The sequence below is a fragment of the Lepisosteus oculatus genome, chromosome 29 (genome assembly GCF_040954835.1).
Source record: "Lepisosteus oculatus isolate fLepOcu1 chromosome 29, fLepOcu1.hap2, whole genome shotgun sequence".
NCBI lineage: Eukaryota > Metazoa > Chordata > Actinopteri > Semionotiformes > Lepisosteidae > Lepisosteus > Lepisosteus oculatus.
The window spans coordinates 6,883,584-6,901,563 of NC_090724.1; the positions used below are offsets into that span (position 1 = coordinate 6,883,584).

A 17,980-nucleotide genomic window follows, 5' to 3' on the forward strand; every position below is an offset into this window, starting at 1 on the left:
GGTGGAATAAAAGATAAAAGAAACATCCTTCAGGCATCCTGCTACGCTCTCTCCCCCTCTGGTTGTTTTTAAATATGTTTGCTTGTTAAATAATCACACTTAAAGCAATTAATGAGTCATGAAATTCGGCAGATGTTGCCATCATGGGTTTGTGGAGGGTGCAGGAACAGCAATATGAGCTGTGGGGGGGTCAGGGGGGGGTGGATGGTCTGTACAGTGACGGAGAGAGCTCTTCTGGCGACCAGCGAGAGCCGAGCGCCAAGCGAGAGGCGGTTTGGACAGCTTATCAAACATCTACACCCTCCTCGCCCCCTCTTTACCAGCAACACATCTCCCCACGTCAGCTTCAATCAAGCATGCGGCGGAATTTATACAGGAAAAATAGGTTTAGGAATTTTTTTTTTTTGGGGGTTGTTGTTGTTGTTGATGTCGTTATGTTTTTTAATGAATATTTTTGCAAGCCGCGGCTGCCCTTTGACAGCTGCCTGTCTCATCCAGTTTTTCAAACCCACTCTCGGGAACATCTGCTGCGATATCACAAAAAAAAAGTTCTAAGGTCAATTTCTGATGAGTGGGGAGGGGGGGAGGGAATCAATTCAACTCAAATGGGTTTAATACTGTCCAGAGAACAAAATAACTGTATCTGTTTGGCTTGCGGTCTCTGCTAGGAGCTCTGCTACAGAGTGTGTGCCTGCTGGACAACAGAGGGATTGGACAGACAACCTACAGACCGCCACCTACCTGATGCCTTTGCATTAATTTATCTCTCGTCTTCAACGTTGTTCATTTAAAAAAAATACTTACACTTATATACTGCTTATGTGGACACTTCCCTCAAAGCGCTTTACAGGTATTGGGGATCTCCTCCACCATCACCAGTGTGTAGCCCCACCTGGATGATGTGACGGCAGCCATAGTGCGCCAGAACCCTCCCTCCACAGTGAGGAGGAGAGCAGGGTGATGAAGCCAGTTCAGAGATGGGGAATAATAGGAGGTCATGATGGGTAAAGGCCAGGGGGAAATTTGGCCAGAACACCAGGGTAACACCCCTACTCTTTTTGAGAAACACCCTGAGATTTTTAATGACCACAGAGAGACAGGACCTCGGTTTTACAGTACGTCTCATCTGAAAGACGGCGCCTTTTTACAGGCGCCTGTCAGTATACTGGGGAATTAGGACCCACACAGACCGCAGGTTGAGCGCCCCCTACTGGTCCCACAAACACCTCTTCCAGCAGCAGCCTCAGCTTTCCCAGGAGGTCTCCCATCCGGGCACTGGCCAGGCTCACACCTGCTGGGCTCCATTGAGCTGCAAGCTGCGAGCTGCAGGGCGATATAGCAATGCTCAATCTATGCTGGTCAAGCAATAGCATTCATTTTCCCCACAACATGATTTTAGCTGATTGGCAAGACACCTCAACTTCTATTATCTGGGCTACGAAATGCCAAATGCAATGTTAATGGATTATTGAACAACTGTTACCCGTCTTTCTCTCTCTCCTTTCCTGCCTGCTGATAACTTGGAATTATATGTAATAACAAAAACTTCCAAGTATTATTCTTTATTTATTTGGAGCAGCTTTCAATTATACTTACTCAGCAATTCCCATCTTGTCGTTCAGCCTAGCAGAATACTCGCAAGGCACAAGAGCCCACCTTCACAAATCTATTCCATCTTAATGAAATCTAACTCCGCCAAGCAGCAGAGCATTCATTTCCCCGCACCTCGGCTGTCTCCTCGGTTTACAGGAAAGCTCTGTTCTTCCAGTGCCCCGGGTCCTTTCCTTGCAAGCCAGCCCTGCAGCCCCACAGCAGCGCGTAATTGAATTTAAACAGATAGTTCACAGAAAGCCGTAAATCAATTAGAGACTAAAAAATATATATATCAGATGCACGCCCTCAGACATTTATCAACGTCGAGGGCTTGTCGGAAAAGGGAGTGGGGGGGGGGGGGAACGTTAAACAAATTGTTAAGGTGTGGGACAGCCCAGCTGTCACATTGTCTCGCTCGGTCCATCTGGTCCGTTTCAGGACATCCGAGCGACTTCAGCCCCAGTTTCTCCCTGCCTCTCTCTCTCTCAGCAGATCGATGAGCTGCTTTGTCCCTCGACTTCAATTTAGTGACCTCGAGGAACTCCTGTTGGTGTTATCTAAAGAAGAGCCTACACAAAGAGGCTGTGTTTCCACCAGTGTCATTCTAACAAAGCCAGGCATTTCCAGCCCCATCTCAATCAGACGTGCTTTCATCAGCTATGCCGTTTCATATCTTATCAGTAGAAGGAGTGATGTAATTAATGTGCATTTTGCTGTTATTTGGTAGACTGTGATATACATGTGTTTACCGTGATTTTCTGTTGTCCACCTGTCTTCGATCTGTCTGTTAGTGCAAGATATCTCTGCCAGAAATTGTACTGCCACAACTTTCAATAAATGTTAACAATTAGTTTTGCACAATATGTAGCAATGGAACACAGACAACCTTCCTGGCTTCATTTCTTCTCTTTGTGCCTGGAATACTGCCTTTCAACAGCGAGCTATTAATACCTGAACTCTTATTTCTGTTAGTTAAGACGGCGGATATTTCATTGATACGAGCTGTTCTCTTGAAGACTCGCAGTAAATTTACTGTACACCTGAGAACCATCGTACCAGAGGTGGCGTTTTAGCAGGCGAGATTTCAAACTATGCTCAAAAAGCACAGGCTCTCCTAGTAACTGGTCTTCCATTATTAATCACAGACTTCCACTGCACCCCTGATGAAAACATCTTCAAAAAGCGCCTTTTTAAAATTTTTAGAAAAATCACCACTACCTTCTTACCTTCTTCTTTCAATAGTACTTGAGCACAAGTCAGAAGCTAAAGTGAAATGGTACCGTTCCACACCTGCTGGTGCGGAGCAGGCCTTGGGTCTGTAACGAAAATGACCTTCTCACCTTCCACAGCCTTGTACAACTGCTTTACTAGAATTGAGTCATCTGCTTAATACCACTGAGAAGCCAAGGAAGACAAAGGAATGTCCTGTTTTGTCCCAATTCTTCGACTTCCTGATCTGTTTTAAGATCTTCATCCTTTTGCCAAGAGCACACACATATACTGGCCTACATTTTCTTTGCACTTGGAAAGGATTGCAGCACACATTTCCCAGAGATCATGAACTGGTTCACTTTCTGTACAATTTAAAAATCATGCAGGCAAGAATCACACTGTGTGACCACTGGAGAAATATTTATTGTCATGGAGGTGGTTCAAATAACAACATCAAAAGCATCCAAATTCAAATTAAAATCCCAGTTGTCTGCTAGACCATAATTGTGACTGTAATCAAATCATTGCAGATTCCAGTCGTGATCTATGCAATATCTTCTTACCTACAGCATAATTAAAGCACTTAGCAGCTGTACATTCATAAGAGCACATGCATAATCCTTGATCAGAAGAATGCAATTATTCATTCTTGCTTAGCAGGATAGGGAAAGCAGCTTCATTCATATTTAAAAAATGCCTCTGCAACAAGAGTGATCTGAAATAACATGGTTTCATTCTTTAAGCACTTGATTATCCATTGTCCTGCTTTTGTAGTAGGTCATCAATACGTTTAACAGGGGAGTTTGAATAATCACTATAAAATTACTGCGACCTTCAGCTTAAACACCTCACAAAAGGTTGAGATGTACCCAAGCACACAATGCTGCACATTTCCTGTGTCAACGGGTTCTGTAATCTTCGCGTTGCCACCCCTTAATCAATCCTTACATGCCACTTGCACTGGAAAGGGAAAAACGGGGAACAGGATTCTTCTCGCGTCTCATTAAAGATTCTCATCAGACACACAATATAAGCTAGGTTATTCAAAACCATTACTCTCCTGCTGATGAGCACAGGATGTTCAGTAAAGGTAGGGTCTGTGGTTTAAAGTGGCTGCTGTCTTTTCTGTACATAACACGCCCTCACTGCTTTATTTCAGATCTGGTCAGGCTGTCCAACGACGCAATGTGGTTTTTAAAAAAATGACACGGAGCCGGGAGGCATCGCCAGCGTCTGGATAAGTTCACTGGGAGGCCGTCGGATCACAATGCCAAGCAGAGCCCCACATGGTATGCCTTGTTGACTCTGTCAGGTGTGACGTTCTCTGGATGAGGGGGTGAGTGCTGTCAGTCAGACCGAAAACCGGAAACGCGTCACCTGGCAAATTCTCTCTTTTCTGGGGCAAGTAAAATCCAAGAAGTATGATTGTGCAGTTAGAGGACGACCAGTTAAAGAAGGCAAAACAGACCAAGCAATATGATAAGATCAGGCAATGCAGGAAAGACACTGCACCAATAACAGACTGAAGATATTTACCTCATGTTGAGGGAACTAATGCCTATTAATGGCTACCATTGAATTATATGAACAAGATCGGGAACAATGGTTCTGTCAGGCTTCAAGTTGCAGGCATAGATGTCTAGATCTCCATGGTTACTGTAGAACTCTACATCCAGATGTTCCAGACCATTCCTCACACCTAGTCCGGATGTAAGCATCAGTGAATGCCACACAAAAAACGTTTTGTTCTGTGCTTTTGGAAAAACAAGAACTTGTGTTTTTTTTGTTTCCTCCCCTATTGACTCTTCCAGTTCCTGGCTGGGAGTTATGAGCTACAGGATCACGTTCTTTCACTGAAACAATTCAGCTTTTACAGACCTGATTAATGCCGTCTTGTCAGTATAGCCAACTGTTCTGTTCCTTGAGGGACTGTCCGGGATTTTACTGATGTTTCGTGCATCATAAATTAATTAATAACAAAGCATTTTCTAGTCCTGCTAGACATTATCGCTGGCTTTAACTACAACTGCAGATTTACTTCAGAAGGTGGCTTTGCTGTGGTGGAACAAGCCTTTGGGTTCACTTGGTCAATATACAGGTCAGGCTCACTGCCCAATTGGAAAAAATAAGAGCCCCTAAGAACCCCCCACTGAAGGCAAAGCACAGGTCCTGGGGACCCAGTCCTCCCGATAAATATTCCCCTGATCCCACAGCGTGGACAGCTCACTGTTTCTCGCATCAGAAAGCATAAACAAATGTTCCACAAAACATGGTAATTATAATCTTAGAAACAAGGCAATGCCAAGTCAATATCGCAAGTATTTCTTTGTGTAATTGGAAACTCTTTTGAGTTTGTACCTCAGCCAGTTAAATTAGCTCAGCTCATCACTTTGACCCTGTGACTTCATTACAGGGAGCAAGAGTTCAGACACACCAGCCTCTGATACACCCACTGCTTTAGCTGCTGAGCTTGTGAAACACTGCGAGTCTCAGTGTCTTAGGGGAGATGGAGCGCCACCTGCAGGTACATCTATGTCAGTGCAAGCTCCTAGGTGCCCTCTGGACTCTCAGGGATCACTGCTGTGTGGCAAGCAGTGGCTTGTCTGCCCATGCCTGTCACACCCCGGTGATTCTTGGTCAACTTGTATAGCACTAAGGTAGCACTGTGGTGACACAGTCAAGGCTGACATAGGGACATGTCTCAGAGAGAGGTCCTTAACTGGTTAAGCCACTTGCGAGTCCCTGTCTGGCAGAACCCATAGTACAATCTTAGCCATGACCCCCCTCATCAATTGCAAATGACTAAATCCGTCACTGATGTTTGGTGGGCCTGTAGGGGGGCGCTGGCTGCTTTGGACCACAATTTCCAAACCAATGTCCCCAGTATGAGGACAAGGGACAGTGCTGTAGGAGGTGCTGTCCTAGTTAAAAACGAGGTTCTAATGAACTGGTCATTGAAGATCCAATGGAACTCGTCCTAAAAGTAAGAATGGCAGCCCTGCTGTCCTGGCTAAATTCTAATCTGGGCTTGTAAAATCTGGCCTCCCTAAAGTTCCCCCTTAATTCAGTTTCTCACTCTTCCACCTGATCTGCTGGTGCTGAATGGCCACTGCACATCCCTCAGGTGAATGAGAGTGGATGATCACTCTGGAGGATCATCTGCAATTGCACCGATCCTTTCCTCCCATATAATTCTTCAATTATTACTACTGGGTGGCCGCTGTTATCCCCATCCCTGTGTCATCATGTGCTAAGATAGGAGCCTGTGTCTGGGACAAAATTTGGATTGATTTTCAAACCTACATTGGGCTTCAGTTGACCATCGTGTTCAGGACCACGTGCTTTATTACAGGGGCTGACGGTGGTACCGAACATTCACACAGGGTATTACTGCTGCTACTACTTATCATGTGCATGGCCCAGCCACTGTAGGCTATACAGCTGAATCAAAGATTGATACCGCCTTATTACACATTCAGTCATAACTTGCTTTAAAGGGTTTTATTCATCATTTACATTCTGGACAAAGTAACAGCATGGTCATCGGGGTATATTAATAAAGGCCTTTTCCGTGGCGTAATTTCACTCCAGTGCGTTGAAAAATGTAAAATAAAACAAGAGGAAATATGCAATATTACCAAATCATAAGGAAACATTTGAAGTGCCTAGGGGGACTCTGCAAACAACATTTTGAAAGATTAATACAACACTTTAAAAATGTCATTGTGTTGTTGTCTTATTAAGGGAGAAAGAGCAGGCTGAGACTCAGAGCAGTGGTTAGAGCTGACGAAAAAGGCAGCAGTAGATGTAACGGCCTGGATCTTGTGTTGTATAGGCTGCAAACATACAAGTATATATCATAAGGGCATACATTTACAATGCTTTCCATGGCGAGCTCAAAACGTTCACATTACTCACAATGCAGGATCATTTGCACTGCCGATTTTTAACTGTTTGATAGTGTTCCTTTGCAAAACAGTCATGTAAAAGGCCTGTCGCTTCATTTTTAAGATTACAAGTAGCACAGATTTGTTTCTGTTGCTGTTGCTTCATTTGTTACTTCATTTAGCGAAGAATCACATCGGAACACATAGCTTAGAATTCATGACATAACACTTTAATCCTCTTGTTGCAACGCATTATTCCCAGGACGAGACAATTAAACTTTCGAAGAGAAACAGGACGAGTGGTGCTAAGCACTTCCAATAATAACAAGAGAAGGGTTATAAGTGACAAGAGGCCATTTGGCCCATAAAACCCGTTTGCTCGTGAGTCGCTAGCTTTCTAAAGAAAAATCTAAAAAGATATCATTTAAAATATAAAAAAGTGCTCAGATTTTGCTACACTGAGCCTTTCCTGCATCAGGTGTTGAACAAGAGCACCTTGCGGTTTATTAAATATTGATGGTGCACGGTATCTGGTCCTCCAACCTGTGACCAAGAGTCACCTCTCCTCTCCAACCCCCCCCAATGTAAATTCCCTGCCTTCCTTTCCCCAGAAAGAACAGAGCCTAACAGCCACCACACCCCCAGTTTTCATTGCAACCTCGCTGGCCTTTTAAAATCACAACTCGGCTCGCAGAAAGCCAGAAAGCAAACACATCATTTATCTGAGGAAAAAAAAAATGCAAAGTTGAGCTCCCACTGGGATTCTGCCCCTCTCTTGGATAAACCACATGACAGAGCCTGCCGGCACTGTGCCCGCATCAAGCACTCAGCAATAATACAATGGCTAAAGCAGGGAAAATATTCATTTTAATAATGATTAATGAAGTGTTAATAATAATATACATTTATCCAGTACTGGAATGTGGGGGGAAACAGCGCCTATCCTGGCAAGCAACGGGCACAAGCAGGATATACCTTAGGAGGGATGCCAACCACAGGGCACACACACACTCTTACTAGGGCTAATTTTCCCAGATGCCGATTAACCTATCAACATGTCTTTCAACCGTGGGAGGAAACTGAAGCACCTGGAGGAAACCCACATGAACATGGAAGAACATGCAAACTCCACCCAGACAACAACTCGGGTCTGGAATTGAACCCAGGGCCCCAGCACTGCGAGGCAGCAATGCTAAAAAAAACTGGGGGTCATGTGTTTGACCTACAACAAACTATGGTATTCTGAGCCTGAGCCTTTAGTCTTTTTCATATTCCTGAAAGACTTACACCACCTGGAAAGGTTAACATTTTTTCCCCTAATTGTTAGTGTTACCTAAGAAACAGAGTATAATTAATTAATACAGTCTGGCCAGTTAAATTGCAAAGCTTCTGAAGTCACAGCGGTTAATGGGTAATATAATAACACCAATCCTTTGCAAGGTATGCAAACCCTTTGGGACGCAGAGCCACGCTGTCACTTGAGCTATCACTGCACAGCAAAGAAGCTGCAAGGTCTTTAGAGCTGTGGATTCAGAGCATCGTTTCTCTTTTCTTGTGTTTTTTTCCCTCCTCTTGCCAGATTAACCTCTAAAGAAAAGTAGGAGCCCGAGGAAGGTGAGGTAGATTAATTGTGCTCTGAATAATCACCTCCGTCTCCTGCGCAGATCCTGAAACTCGAACCCCTGAGGGGCTCAGCCTGCTGTCTCTCTTTCTGCGTAACGCAGTAGAGTGAGTCTGCAGGATGGAGTGAGGACATCAGAGGGTAGCACTGCACCCGAGCCTCAAAACTGGGCCAGGAAACAGAAATCAAAAGAAAAACAGGGAGGTGGGGGGGGGGGGAGGACTAGGGACTACTAAATAATTGCCGTTCATTATTCTCATCTTCCAATGCATCAAAAAGTCAAGTTAAAGAACCTTCTCTGATGTTTTTGCATGAAAACAATGAGGGTTGTGTGAGAGATGATGGCCAATTAAGTATCACCAACTCCAGGCAGACAGGATGCAAATTGAATTTTGAAGGTCAAAGAGGAAAAAAAAAAACATGAAAATAAACCCTACTTCCCGTGAGAAGATTGCTGATAGGGAAGGACAGTCATTAGACACCTGTATTATTGTTCCTGCGCCCTGCTTGGTTGTCTTTTGCTGACTCAGACTTTCCCCGAGCTAAAAGCACTACTGGATGTGCTTGCAAAAGATAATACCTCTGAACCGTCAAATATTTAACTGCAAGTGCGATTATTGTTTCCTTCTGCGCATCTGAACTATCTCGGAGATCAATATGCATGGCAACTGATTCTGCATCCTAGGAGCGTGCATCCCACACCAAAAAAAAAAATTATAGCTCTGGGCAGTAGCTAATTAAAAACGCAGTACAAACAGAGGCAGGCTTTTTAACTAAACATAAGGGGAAAGGGTGGGAGAAGCACATTAACACATGGCACGGACACTGTGGCACGGAGAGGGGAGGCTGGGATTGTAGGTGTGATCCGTCCGAGGTCACCAAGGGGTCGCACCCGCCGTTTGGAGGCATCGTGTGCCCTAATGAGGTACGTGGATGAAAGAGGGCAAAGACGAGCTCAGCGCCGCGTGGGCGGAGATGAGGGTGTCTTTCAACACGCGCCGCTAATTAGGGAAAGTCCTCAGCGGTGTGGAGCTCCCTACTGTAGCCTGCAGCTCACTTTTTCATGCCATTATTTATTTATTTCACCTGGAAGGTAGTTCATTTCAGATGGGACAGCCCTGCCAGTTATTAGCGCTAACCTGGCACAAAAAAGAAAAAAGCACTTTAAGCACAGGGCCAGAAACGGGCCCTGCTCTGAGCTTTTGTTTTGTATTCTGCAGGTGTGTACTGTGTGTTCTTGGGAAGAGTACGCTGGGGCTTCGGTACGGAGGCTGAACACATCTTGTTAAGAAGTAACAAATTAGACTTTCCTCACTGTGGTTTTGACGTCACGTCTGCACTCACATGCAGAGCAGAGCAAGTCAAAGGAGGAGGACAAAAGATTTTCAGGATTCACTGTACGTGTTATTCTTTCTCTACGGATATTTTAAATTATTGGTGTATTATATATGGAGATATCCAGTATACACATCTATGACCTCCCAGGTAAACCTGGTTGCTGCCCAAAGTAGTGTGGCTAAACCAGTAGGGGGAGCTCATATCTACCATTCATTAAATTCCCTCCAGAACCCCAGTATGGCGACACTGTGCTGTAGGAGGTGCTCTCCTTTGCATGAGATGTTAAACTGAGGTCCTGTCTGCTTTTAAACAAAAAAACTCAGGGCTCTATTTGTAAGTACATTTGGCATGAAATGTGTGACATACTGTAAATGCCATGTATTATTAGTACTGTTGTTATTAGAATGATTTATAGAGAGTGGAAGGGGTTTATCTTTGCACAAGTACTGTCATTAATTTCTAGCACACATGTGCTCCCTGACCCCTCAATGCATTCAAACCAAGCTGGATTTCCAGCAGATGCAAACTGTTATCGCATGTATCCCTTTTTCTTTCTAAAATTGCTCGCGTACATGAATTAGAAAACTCATTCCATACAGAACGCATGCAGCACATGCAGAAAGACTGCATGACACTCACTGAATGACAAAGTCTCACCTGTAATAAAAATCCAGAAACGGAGAGACCAAGACATTTAAACTATCAATCTACTTTGAGTGTAAAAGTCCCTTCCATCTGGGAATTTCAAACATGCCTTCAGATATGAATCTCCTAAATCCTTGTGGGATAAAGTAAGGCTTAGAGCATGTTGTGAGGGAAATGAGATGTGTGGTTTCCAGTCTGCTCTTCAGTCCCACGTGGTCTGGCAGAGTTGAGCTGTAGTTCAATGAGACAAGCTGCGCTTTCCTGGACAGCACTGAGGGCACAGACTCATATATCAATGTAAGGGGAGGTCACACAGCTTCAGTAACTCTACAAGCAGGAAACGCACCCATTGGAGAAACATATGTTGTTTGGTTTTTGCACCTTGTTAAACAATGTCAAGTTCATTTCAAGTGAGTATATAACACAAAATGAAACAACCTGCACCCTTGGAGCATGTCCTGTTTGTTCTTGAAGGAACAGTGGATTTTCATGTCACTGCTCTGTTATCAATGAACACAGAATCATATCAAGGCAATTGAGGTTTTAAAGGAGTTGTATACTCTCAGCACTGGGACTCTGGATCCAAGACAACACCATGACCACCATTCCCTGAATCACACATTTCATAAGAACAAAGTTCACTTCAACAACAGACAAAAAGTTGGTGTTCGCTTGTTTCTTATGAAATCCTTCAAAGAAGTGCGCGCTGAGCTTTGGGTTAATTGCATTTCACAAGCTCTCCGTACAAGTTCCTTAACTTTCTGTTCAACTAAAGAAAACAATCTTGAGAATCAAAAACATCTTTAAAAGGCTTTTATAATCATCAGATAAAAGACTAATCTTAATTCAATAGAACCCACATGAGCTAGAAAAACTTCTATTAGCATATTAATGAGCATGGCTTGGAATCATTTGGAAAAAAATGATAATAATTAGGAATTAATATCTCCTGACTTGAAAGATACCAAAGAGTTTCGCAAGATCGTTTGCACAAAGGCACCAGATACAGTTGAGAAGCACTGAGGTTTCCTGGGATTCGAAAGGAATTAATTACATTTCAATGATAAAGCAGTTCGGCCTTTTCATTGTTTTACAGATCAATCCGATTCGCACTACCTAGGAATAAAACGCATATGGGATCAGGGATTTCTATAATGCCCTTAATAGATATCCTGATGCCTTCAGAGCTCCAGTTTATAAAGGAAACTCTCCCTGGGTTTTCCGTTTTGTTACACGGACAGGCTGAAATATCCGTTTGTAAATATAGACCTTTCTTCTATATTTTTAGACCTTTCTGGCACCTCAGTTGGCTCCCAACCCAAATATCGTTTGTCCCAAACACTTAATTCTTAAATCACACCTCTGATTTAACTCCATTGATGCAGCACCACACACCCTCCTCTTTGGAACAAGTCATCATAGACAAAGCTGTTTCTAACCTCCAAAGACCAGAGGCTATGAGAGAAGAAGCAGTGAATAACAGTTTCTTTAATGCTAAAGCCCTTAATCAACTCCAATGTAGATTGACTGTGAAGAGAATATTAAATTGTGACCATATCATGCACTTTAAAGCAATTAATGTAATTAAACACTTATTCCACGTGTGTCTAGGACCCTATTTAAAACTAATGCTTACTTAATATGCATAAGCTGAACAGCCACAGAACACAAGCCCCATATAAAGACCGATGCTGGAACTGTCCAGTGCTGAAAGCCTGGGAAGGAGATTTTACTTTTGCACTAGACTGCATCTGTCAAAGAGCAGCTGATTCAGTTACTAAGAGAAGACATATTTAACGACACTTTGGTTTAATTACCGGGCTGGGCTTAATTCCGATCTTTATGGAGGCTTTAAAAATATAGTCGGAGAACTTTTAAATTTAATGATTTTATCCCAGTGCGCGATACCTTCCCTCAAGCAATTTGCCCAATTTATAGTTGGCACTATAAAAAGAAATGGGGAAAAATAAATGACATTGCAAATTCTCACAAAGCCGCAATAACCGGGACCTGACAAATCACAACGCTTTAAAAATATTTTATAACTGTAAAAAAACACATGCACACATTTTCACCGGAGTGCTCCAAGTCAGGTCTCTTTTGAAACACAACCCATCATTTTTATATATATATAGTCCCATTTAGCATTCAAGAAGTGGTGGAACTAACTCTTAACCTCTTGGTACTGTTTACTCCTGCAGTTGGTTGTACCATGTCTGCCAGTAGACTAGTCAAGCCCCCTGTTCCTCTGAGCAGTCACAGCTCAACATTCATTACAGCTATTAAAACATCTCTCTGATCTCACGCATCGAGGGCTGTCATGAAGGCGAGTAATCCAGGCCCTAGACCTGTGTGCACAGCCACACAGAACTCAAGACACAAGCCTACAGGGGAGATGCATGTAGCTCTGCTTCTATTGCTGAATCTCACTGCATAAGCCTCCATGACGAGACAATATCAATGTGTAACATCTTTACACATCGCAAAGAGAAGAGAAAAGACAGATTGGCGTGGCACCTTCAAAGCCCAAACCAGCAGGAGAGCTGACGAGAATTATATTTTAGCGCATTTAACATGTTAGAATTACATTTACAAACAAAGGCTCTGGGGAGCGTTGATGGACCAAGGCCACATCTCAACTCATTAACGCTGCAGTACAAAAGGAACCCTCTAAAATAACATTGCTTCCATTCAGAATTATGACTTCTTTTGGAAAACACGCACACAGACAGCGCCATTTGAGAATCCGGATCTTTTCTTTAATGAAAGAGACGCACGCGGTTTTGAATGGGCGTTTTGTTCAGCCTTGGCATCGGAAGAAATACGGTTAGAGACGAGAATTAAAACGGTTGGGAGATCATGTTAAATTGGCGAATTAGATGTTACAGTATATTACATTAAAAGGTCAAGTAGGTAAAATGTTTTATAGAATTACAGCAAACCCGTGTAACTGTACTTCAAAACAGAATTCCTATGGCCGGCAGCACTGGGATAATTCATGAATATGACAATTGTGCCGGTCTAGTTTCATGGCGGGGCTTTGTCTGTCTTTTGTAGTGGCATGCATGGATTATTAGAAGCTGAAATAAGGCACCATAAGGTAGCAAACAGGTTGTAAGCAGAGCTGTTTCCATTGTGCTGCTCCTTTGTGGTGTCTGTGAAATGCACAAGCCCATAGATAAAGCAGTTCAGCGTCCCTATAGCCTCTCAGGATGCCACATGCAGATATGCCACCCGGGAAGATTCGAGGAATCAGGCTAAGGCTGATTAATTGATAGCGAATCACTGGCTCTGTAAGGATGTGAGCTGGAGAAAGAGAGGTCTCATTTATCACCGCCCGGGGACCGCGAAGAGAACATCTCCCGTTAGATCAAAATTGAGCTGCTGTTTGTCGGTATCCGAGTCAGTAGATAATGATTCTCAGCCTCACGGAATCAGGTGTCTCCTCGATTTTATTTATCCCTGAAGATACGGAAAATGTGCTGAAGGGTGTGCAGGCCAGACAGCGCGCTTCCTCTTTTGAACAAACGGAGCTGGTGGCGGTGGGGGATCGCTTTCAGCTCTTTGCAAAACACGGAATTGTTTTATGGGCGATTTCCTTCCAGAAGAAGCCTGATTCACTGCAAATTAACTATGTTTGTTTTACATAACAATTCTGTCTTTTCGCTAGGCCCCCAGTAGGCAACAATAAATAAAATCTTCGAAACCATAAAGCAGCCGCTTTTACGTGTGTTTTTTATGCGCTCCGCAAATCGCTCTTTCCTCTCTGTGCCCACAAACAGCTGTCATTCTGCCAGCCCATCTAGTCATGCTGGTGTGAGACGTTTAATTTGTGTTACCGTATTCAGCATTTTGGATTCTATGTCCCCATTTAGGTTTAATGTTTACTGTGGTAATCGGTTTAGTGGGAGAGAGTTGTATCTGATCTCTGACCCAGGGGAAAGGGTGGTGTGGACGCCTGAGGAGAGAATGCGCTGCGTCCGTTATTCTTCTGCCTTTATTAATACTTTCTTTATTTTGGCTCCCAATGAAGTCTGACAAGCGGCCAGTGAAAGCTCTGTTTTTCACTCATATGAATGCCTCAAACTCTGAACTGGGGCGGGCAAGAACAGGCACCCACGTCCTTGAAGGGAGAAACCACAGATATTGACGGAGCGAATGACACATTCTGCCGACGCGCAGGTCGTTCACACCTTCAGAAGCTGCCCTTGGAGAGTTTTCAGTCCCAGACCCTCACCTTATGGATGAACTTTGCAACTTTCTTCTGTTGATTAGGAGGAGTGGTGGGGCGGAGCGCCTTGCGTGGGATCCCAAAGTTTTTTTTTTCTGATTTTACGCATCTAAACTGAGGCTTTCTGCCGGCAGACAGCTGGCAAACCCGGCTGTTCAAGAATGAGCGCTCCATCAAGCTCAGACGTACAGTATGAAGGGAGTGCTAGCGGTGTTTTAGAGATGACAGGACCGACGTATCCTACCCCATCCCATCACTCTGGCAGTCTGGACCGACTGGATGTGTTCTAACACTCCGTGTGTGCAAGTCGGTCGCAGAAGAAAACAAAGACAGTACTGTAAGAACTCCCTCCTCCGAAAAAGGGGAGGAAATCCATGCGAGGCAAGAATGTGACGGGTCTTGGGGAAGACGGATATCGAAGTGTTCGATATCTGCCCAGGACTTATGCGGATTTCTAAGTTTCAACAAATTAAAACATAGCACAAACGCTAAGTCTGTCGGTTTTCACTCCTCATTAAACCCTCCGATTCCGTTTTAGCAGGATGTCTGCGGTCACTGAGACCAGCAGATATTTAACAGAGGCGCTCTCAATTCTTCCGGCTGACGTTTTCCTTTTAATCACCATTTAAATACATTAAAAAAAAAACACACAGCCACCCGAGAACTCCTCCGATATTAAGGCAATTGTCTGTAACTGCCCTGGCTCTGTCCATCGGGACAGATGGCCCTTTAACTAGGTTGTCAGCGTTCAATTAAATCTACCACTCTTAAAAAAAAAAACAACATTCCTTCGGGGAATGACAAGAAAATTGCACTGATCATGAGATGCAGTTCTGGGCTCGGCGGTATATCATCATTCAGACACGCTTTAGTAATATCACTGCACGTATCGTGCAGTACATTCAAATATATTGCGAGAGTTCAATTATGTTAATCTTGTTTCAAGTTATATTGGCATCAATCCGCATGTAACCAGGTATATTAAAGGGTGTTTGCACAGTAGATGCCGGGGTAGCAGGAATTCTGCTGTAACGCCGCAGTTAAAGACAAAGGTTGCAGCTGGCACGCTAGAAAAAGGAAAAAGATCCTATCGGACTTGGAAACACACATTTCAGCAGGCGTCTGTAAGCACGGAATACTACTGAGTTTTACGATTTTAGATTTCTTACTTCTGCCATGCACACAGCTCATAAAATAAATTATGGAAAAGACCGGCGACTGCCGAAGCACTACAATCACCCAGCTGCACTGTACCACACGCCGCCGGCTCCGCTACGACCCTTAAATACAGGATTCGAGAATTAAACCAGCTGTCGCTTGCAAAAAAAGAAGCTCAGGCATAACTTTCGAGACATTCAACGTAAAAAAAGAGAAAACGACTGTATGCACAACACATGCATAACATTTCAACCATTTGAGTAACATCCAACAGGACCTCAAAGTATCTCTTTTTTTTATCGCGACTTGTTTTGCGCAACTTTTAAAAAAATACCCAGGCGCGTCCCCGATCTACAGCAGACCCAGCGAGATTCCGATACTAGAAAGCAAAGTCACAAACACACAACCCGCCCTCTCAAGACCGCCGAAAGCACTACGCTGCGCTGCTGTGCACGGGGTAGCTGTTCTGCAGCTCTGTAGCTCCGTAAGATTCCCCCCCGGCGTTTTTAGAGATCTGCACCCCCGGAAAACATAAAAAAAAACAACAAAAAAGACCAGACACAAGGCCGGCGGAATCGTGCGAGGTAAAAAAAAATAGAATAAAAATCAAGTAACTCCGAAGCTAATTGACAGGAACAAAACCCACAACGTCCGTACCTTTGTTCGGAGCCCGCCGCGGCGTGTGCTCGGGTCCGGGGGCCCCGGGCGGAGTGGAGTCGGGTCTGAGCGGAGTCTAACAGCTCAAGTGCCGCGGTCCCTCTCGCTCGCATCTGCTGGAGACGGAGGCGGCGCGGACGCCGAGGAGGAGGAAAAAAAATCAGATGGTGCTGCACCGTTCGGCGACAGAACAATGACCGGTGCAGACTGTATTCTTCTTCTTTTTCTTTTCTCTCCCTCAAAATAAATGCGTCAGTCAATCAATCAATCGAATCAAATCAATCAAAAAGGGAGGGGGGTGGGAATAAAACAACACGCGGGCGTCCAAAAACCGGGGTTTCGTTCTGGGCTTCAAACGCTTGAGCCGGATCCGAAAACCAAAAAAAGTCCTGCCACACGGGGGACGAGAGCGGGGATCGGCGGCGGGAAGAGCCGATCTGTACTTCGCCGGCAGCACGGAGCTACTGAACAAAAGAGCGCTGGCAGACACAGCCGCTCTCCGCAGATTCCTCCCTATTCAAATCAGAGGAGACCGGAGAGGGAGACAGAGAGGCGGGGGGGAGTGGGGGGGCTCTGACTTCTACAATTTATAGCCCTAATAGATTCCGCCTATTATACAAAACAGCGAGCGAGTTTTCCCCATTGCCCGTTCCAGCTCACCCCGAGGTACAGCGGACAAGCGGGATCGGTCCGTATTTCCTTGCTGGACGAGGAGGGCACGAATTTTCTCTCCTCACCCGCGGTCGTGCTGTGTACTGTGGGGGGGGGGGGGACGTTAAAAACCCCGCTTCGAAATCCTAATTTTTTCCCATCGCACGGAAATAAGAACAGATCAACCCCTTTATCCTCTTAAAGCCATGAACGCGGGATGGACAGTACCCATAACTTTCTTACAATCGTGCGTGCGTCACGTCGGCAGAAGGTCACGAATCGGATCAGTCTGGATTCTTGCTTCAGGAAGGGGACTTGGGCGTTTAACGCCCCATCTTATGCTAAAATCAAGGAAATAAAAATTCCTAACAGCATAAACACCCACACCAGTCTGAAAACATGTACCTGTGCCTTGTCGTATCCTAACATCAATTTTAATTTAGGTTGACATAAATTCCACCTCTGAAATTACCACACACCTGAAGAAGACTCCACAGCCGAAACGCTGCGTTTTCTCTTTCTTCTCTTTTCTGCCTGGAATAAACCTTTACTTGCTCCTTTGCAGCCAACGCATGCTGACGCTGCTGCCCCACCTGAACCACCTACATTTTAATTTTTGCCTTTGAATAAAAATGAGAAAGTTCAGGACTTGCCGCGACCTCAGCGAGAGTACAGTACAATCACGTGCACTAGTCCCTATCGTCTCAAGAACAGGCTCTGTCTGCCCCAGTACAGGTTCAGCTCCACCGCGCCAGCCGCATTTGCAATCTGCTGAGTCCACGCCTCTTTTTAAGAGGCTCTAAGCACTACACAGTGAAACTTGATGTTAATGAAAATGCTGGATAGAAATGACTCCAGAAAACCCGTTTTCTAGCAAGACAATTCAAGACTACATAAAGAACTGTCAAATTCTTTGACGGCGGATCATATTAAACCTAACCCCGAAACTGCTCTGTCCCAGACACCAGCCGATTGCTTTGTTTTCTG

At 44.5% G+C, this 17,980-nt stretch overlaps 1 protein-coding gene across 2 annotated transcripts in view; it reads right to left on the reverse strand.

Annotated features, from left to right (window-relative positions):
- The window catches only part of ncanb (neurocan b), a 103,505-nt gene extending 86,621 nt beyond the window's left edge, over positions 1-16,884 (reverse strand). Inside the window, exon 1 of one of the 2 annotated variants that reach the window (XM_069185917.1) lies at positions 16,343-16,884. In XM_069185917.1, coding sequence (XP_069042018.1) covers positions 16,343-16,455 — 113 coding nt within the window. In that variant the 5' untranslated portion in view covers positions 16,456-16,884. The remainder of the gene's footprint in view (positions 1-16,342) is intronic. The other variant, XM_069185916.1, reaches the window with a different exon arrangement.
- Positions 16,885-17,980: the final 1,096 nt, after the last annotated feature.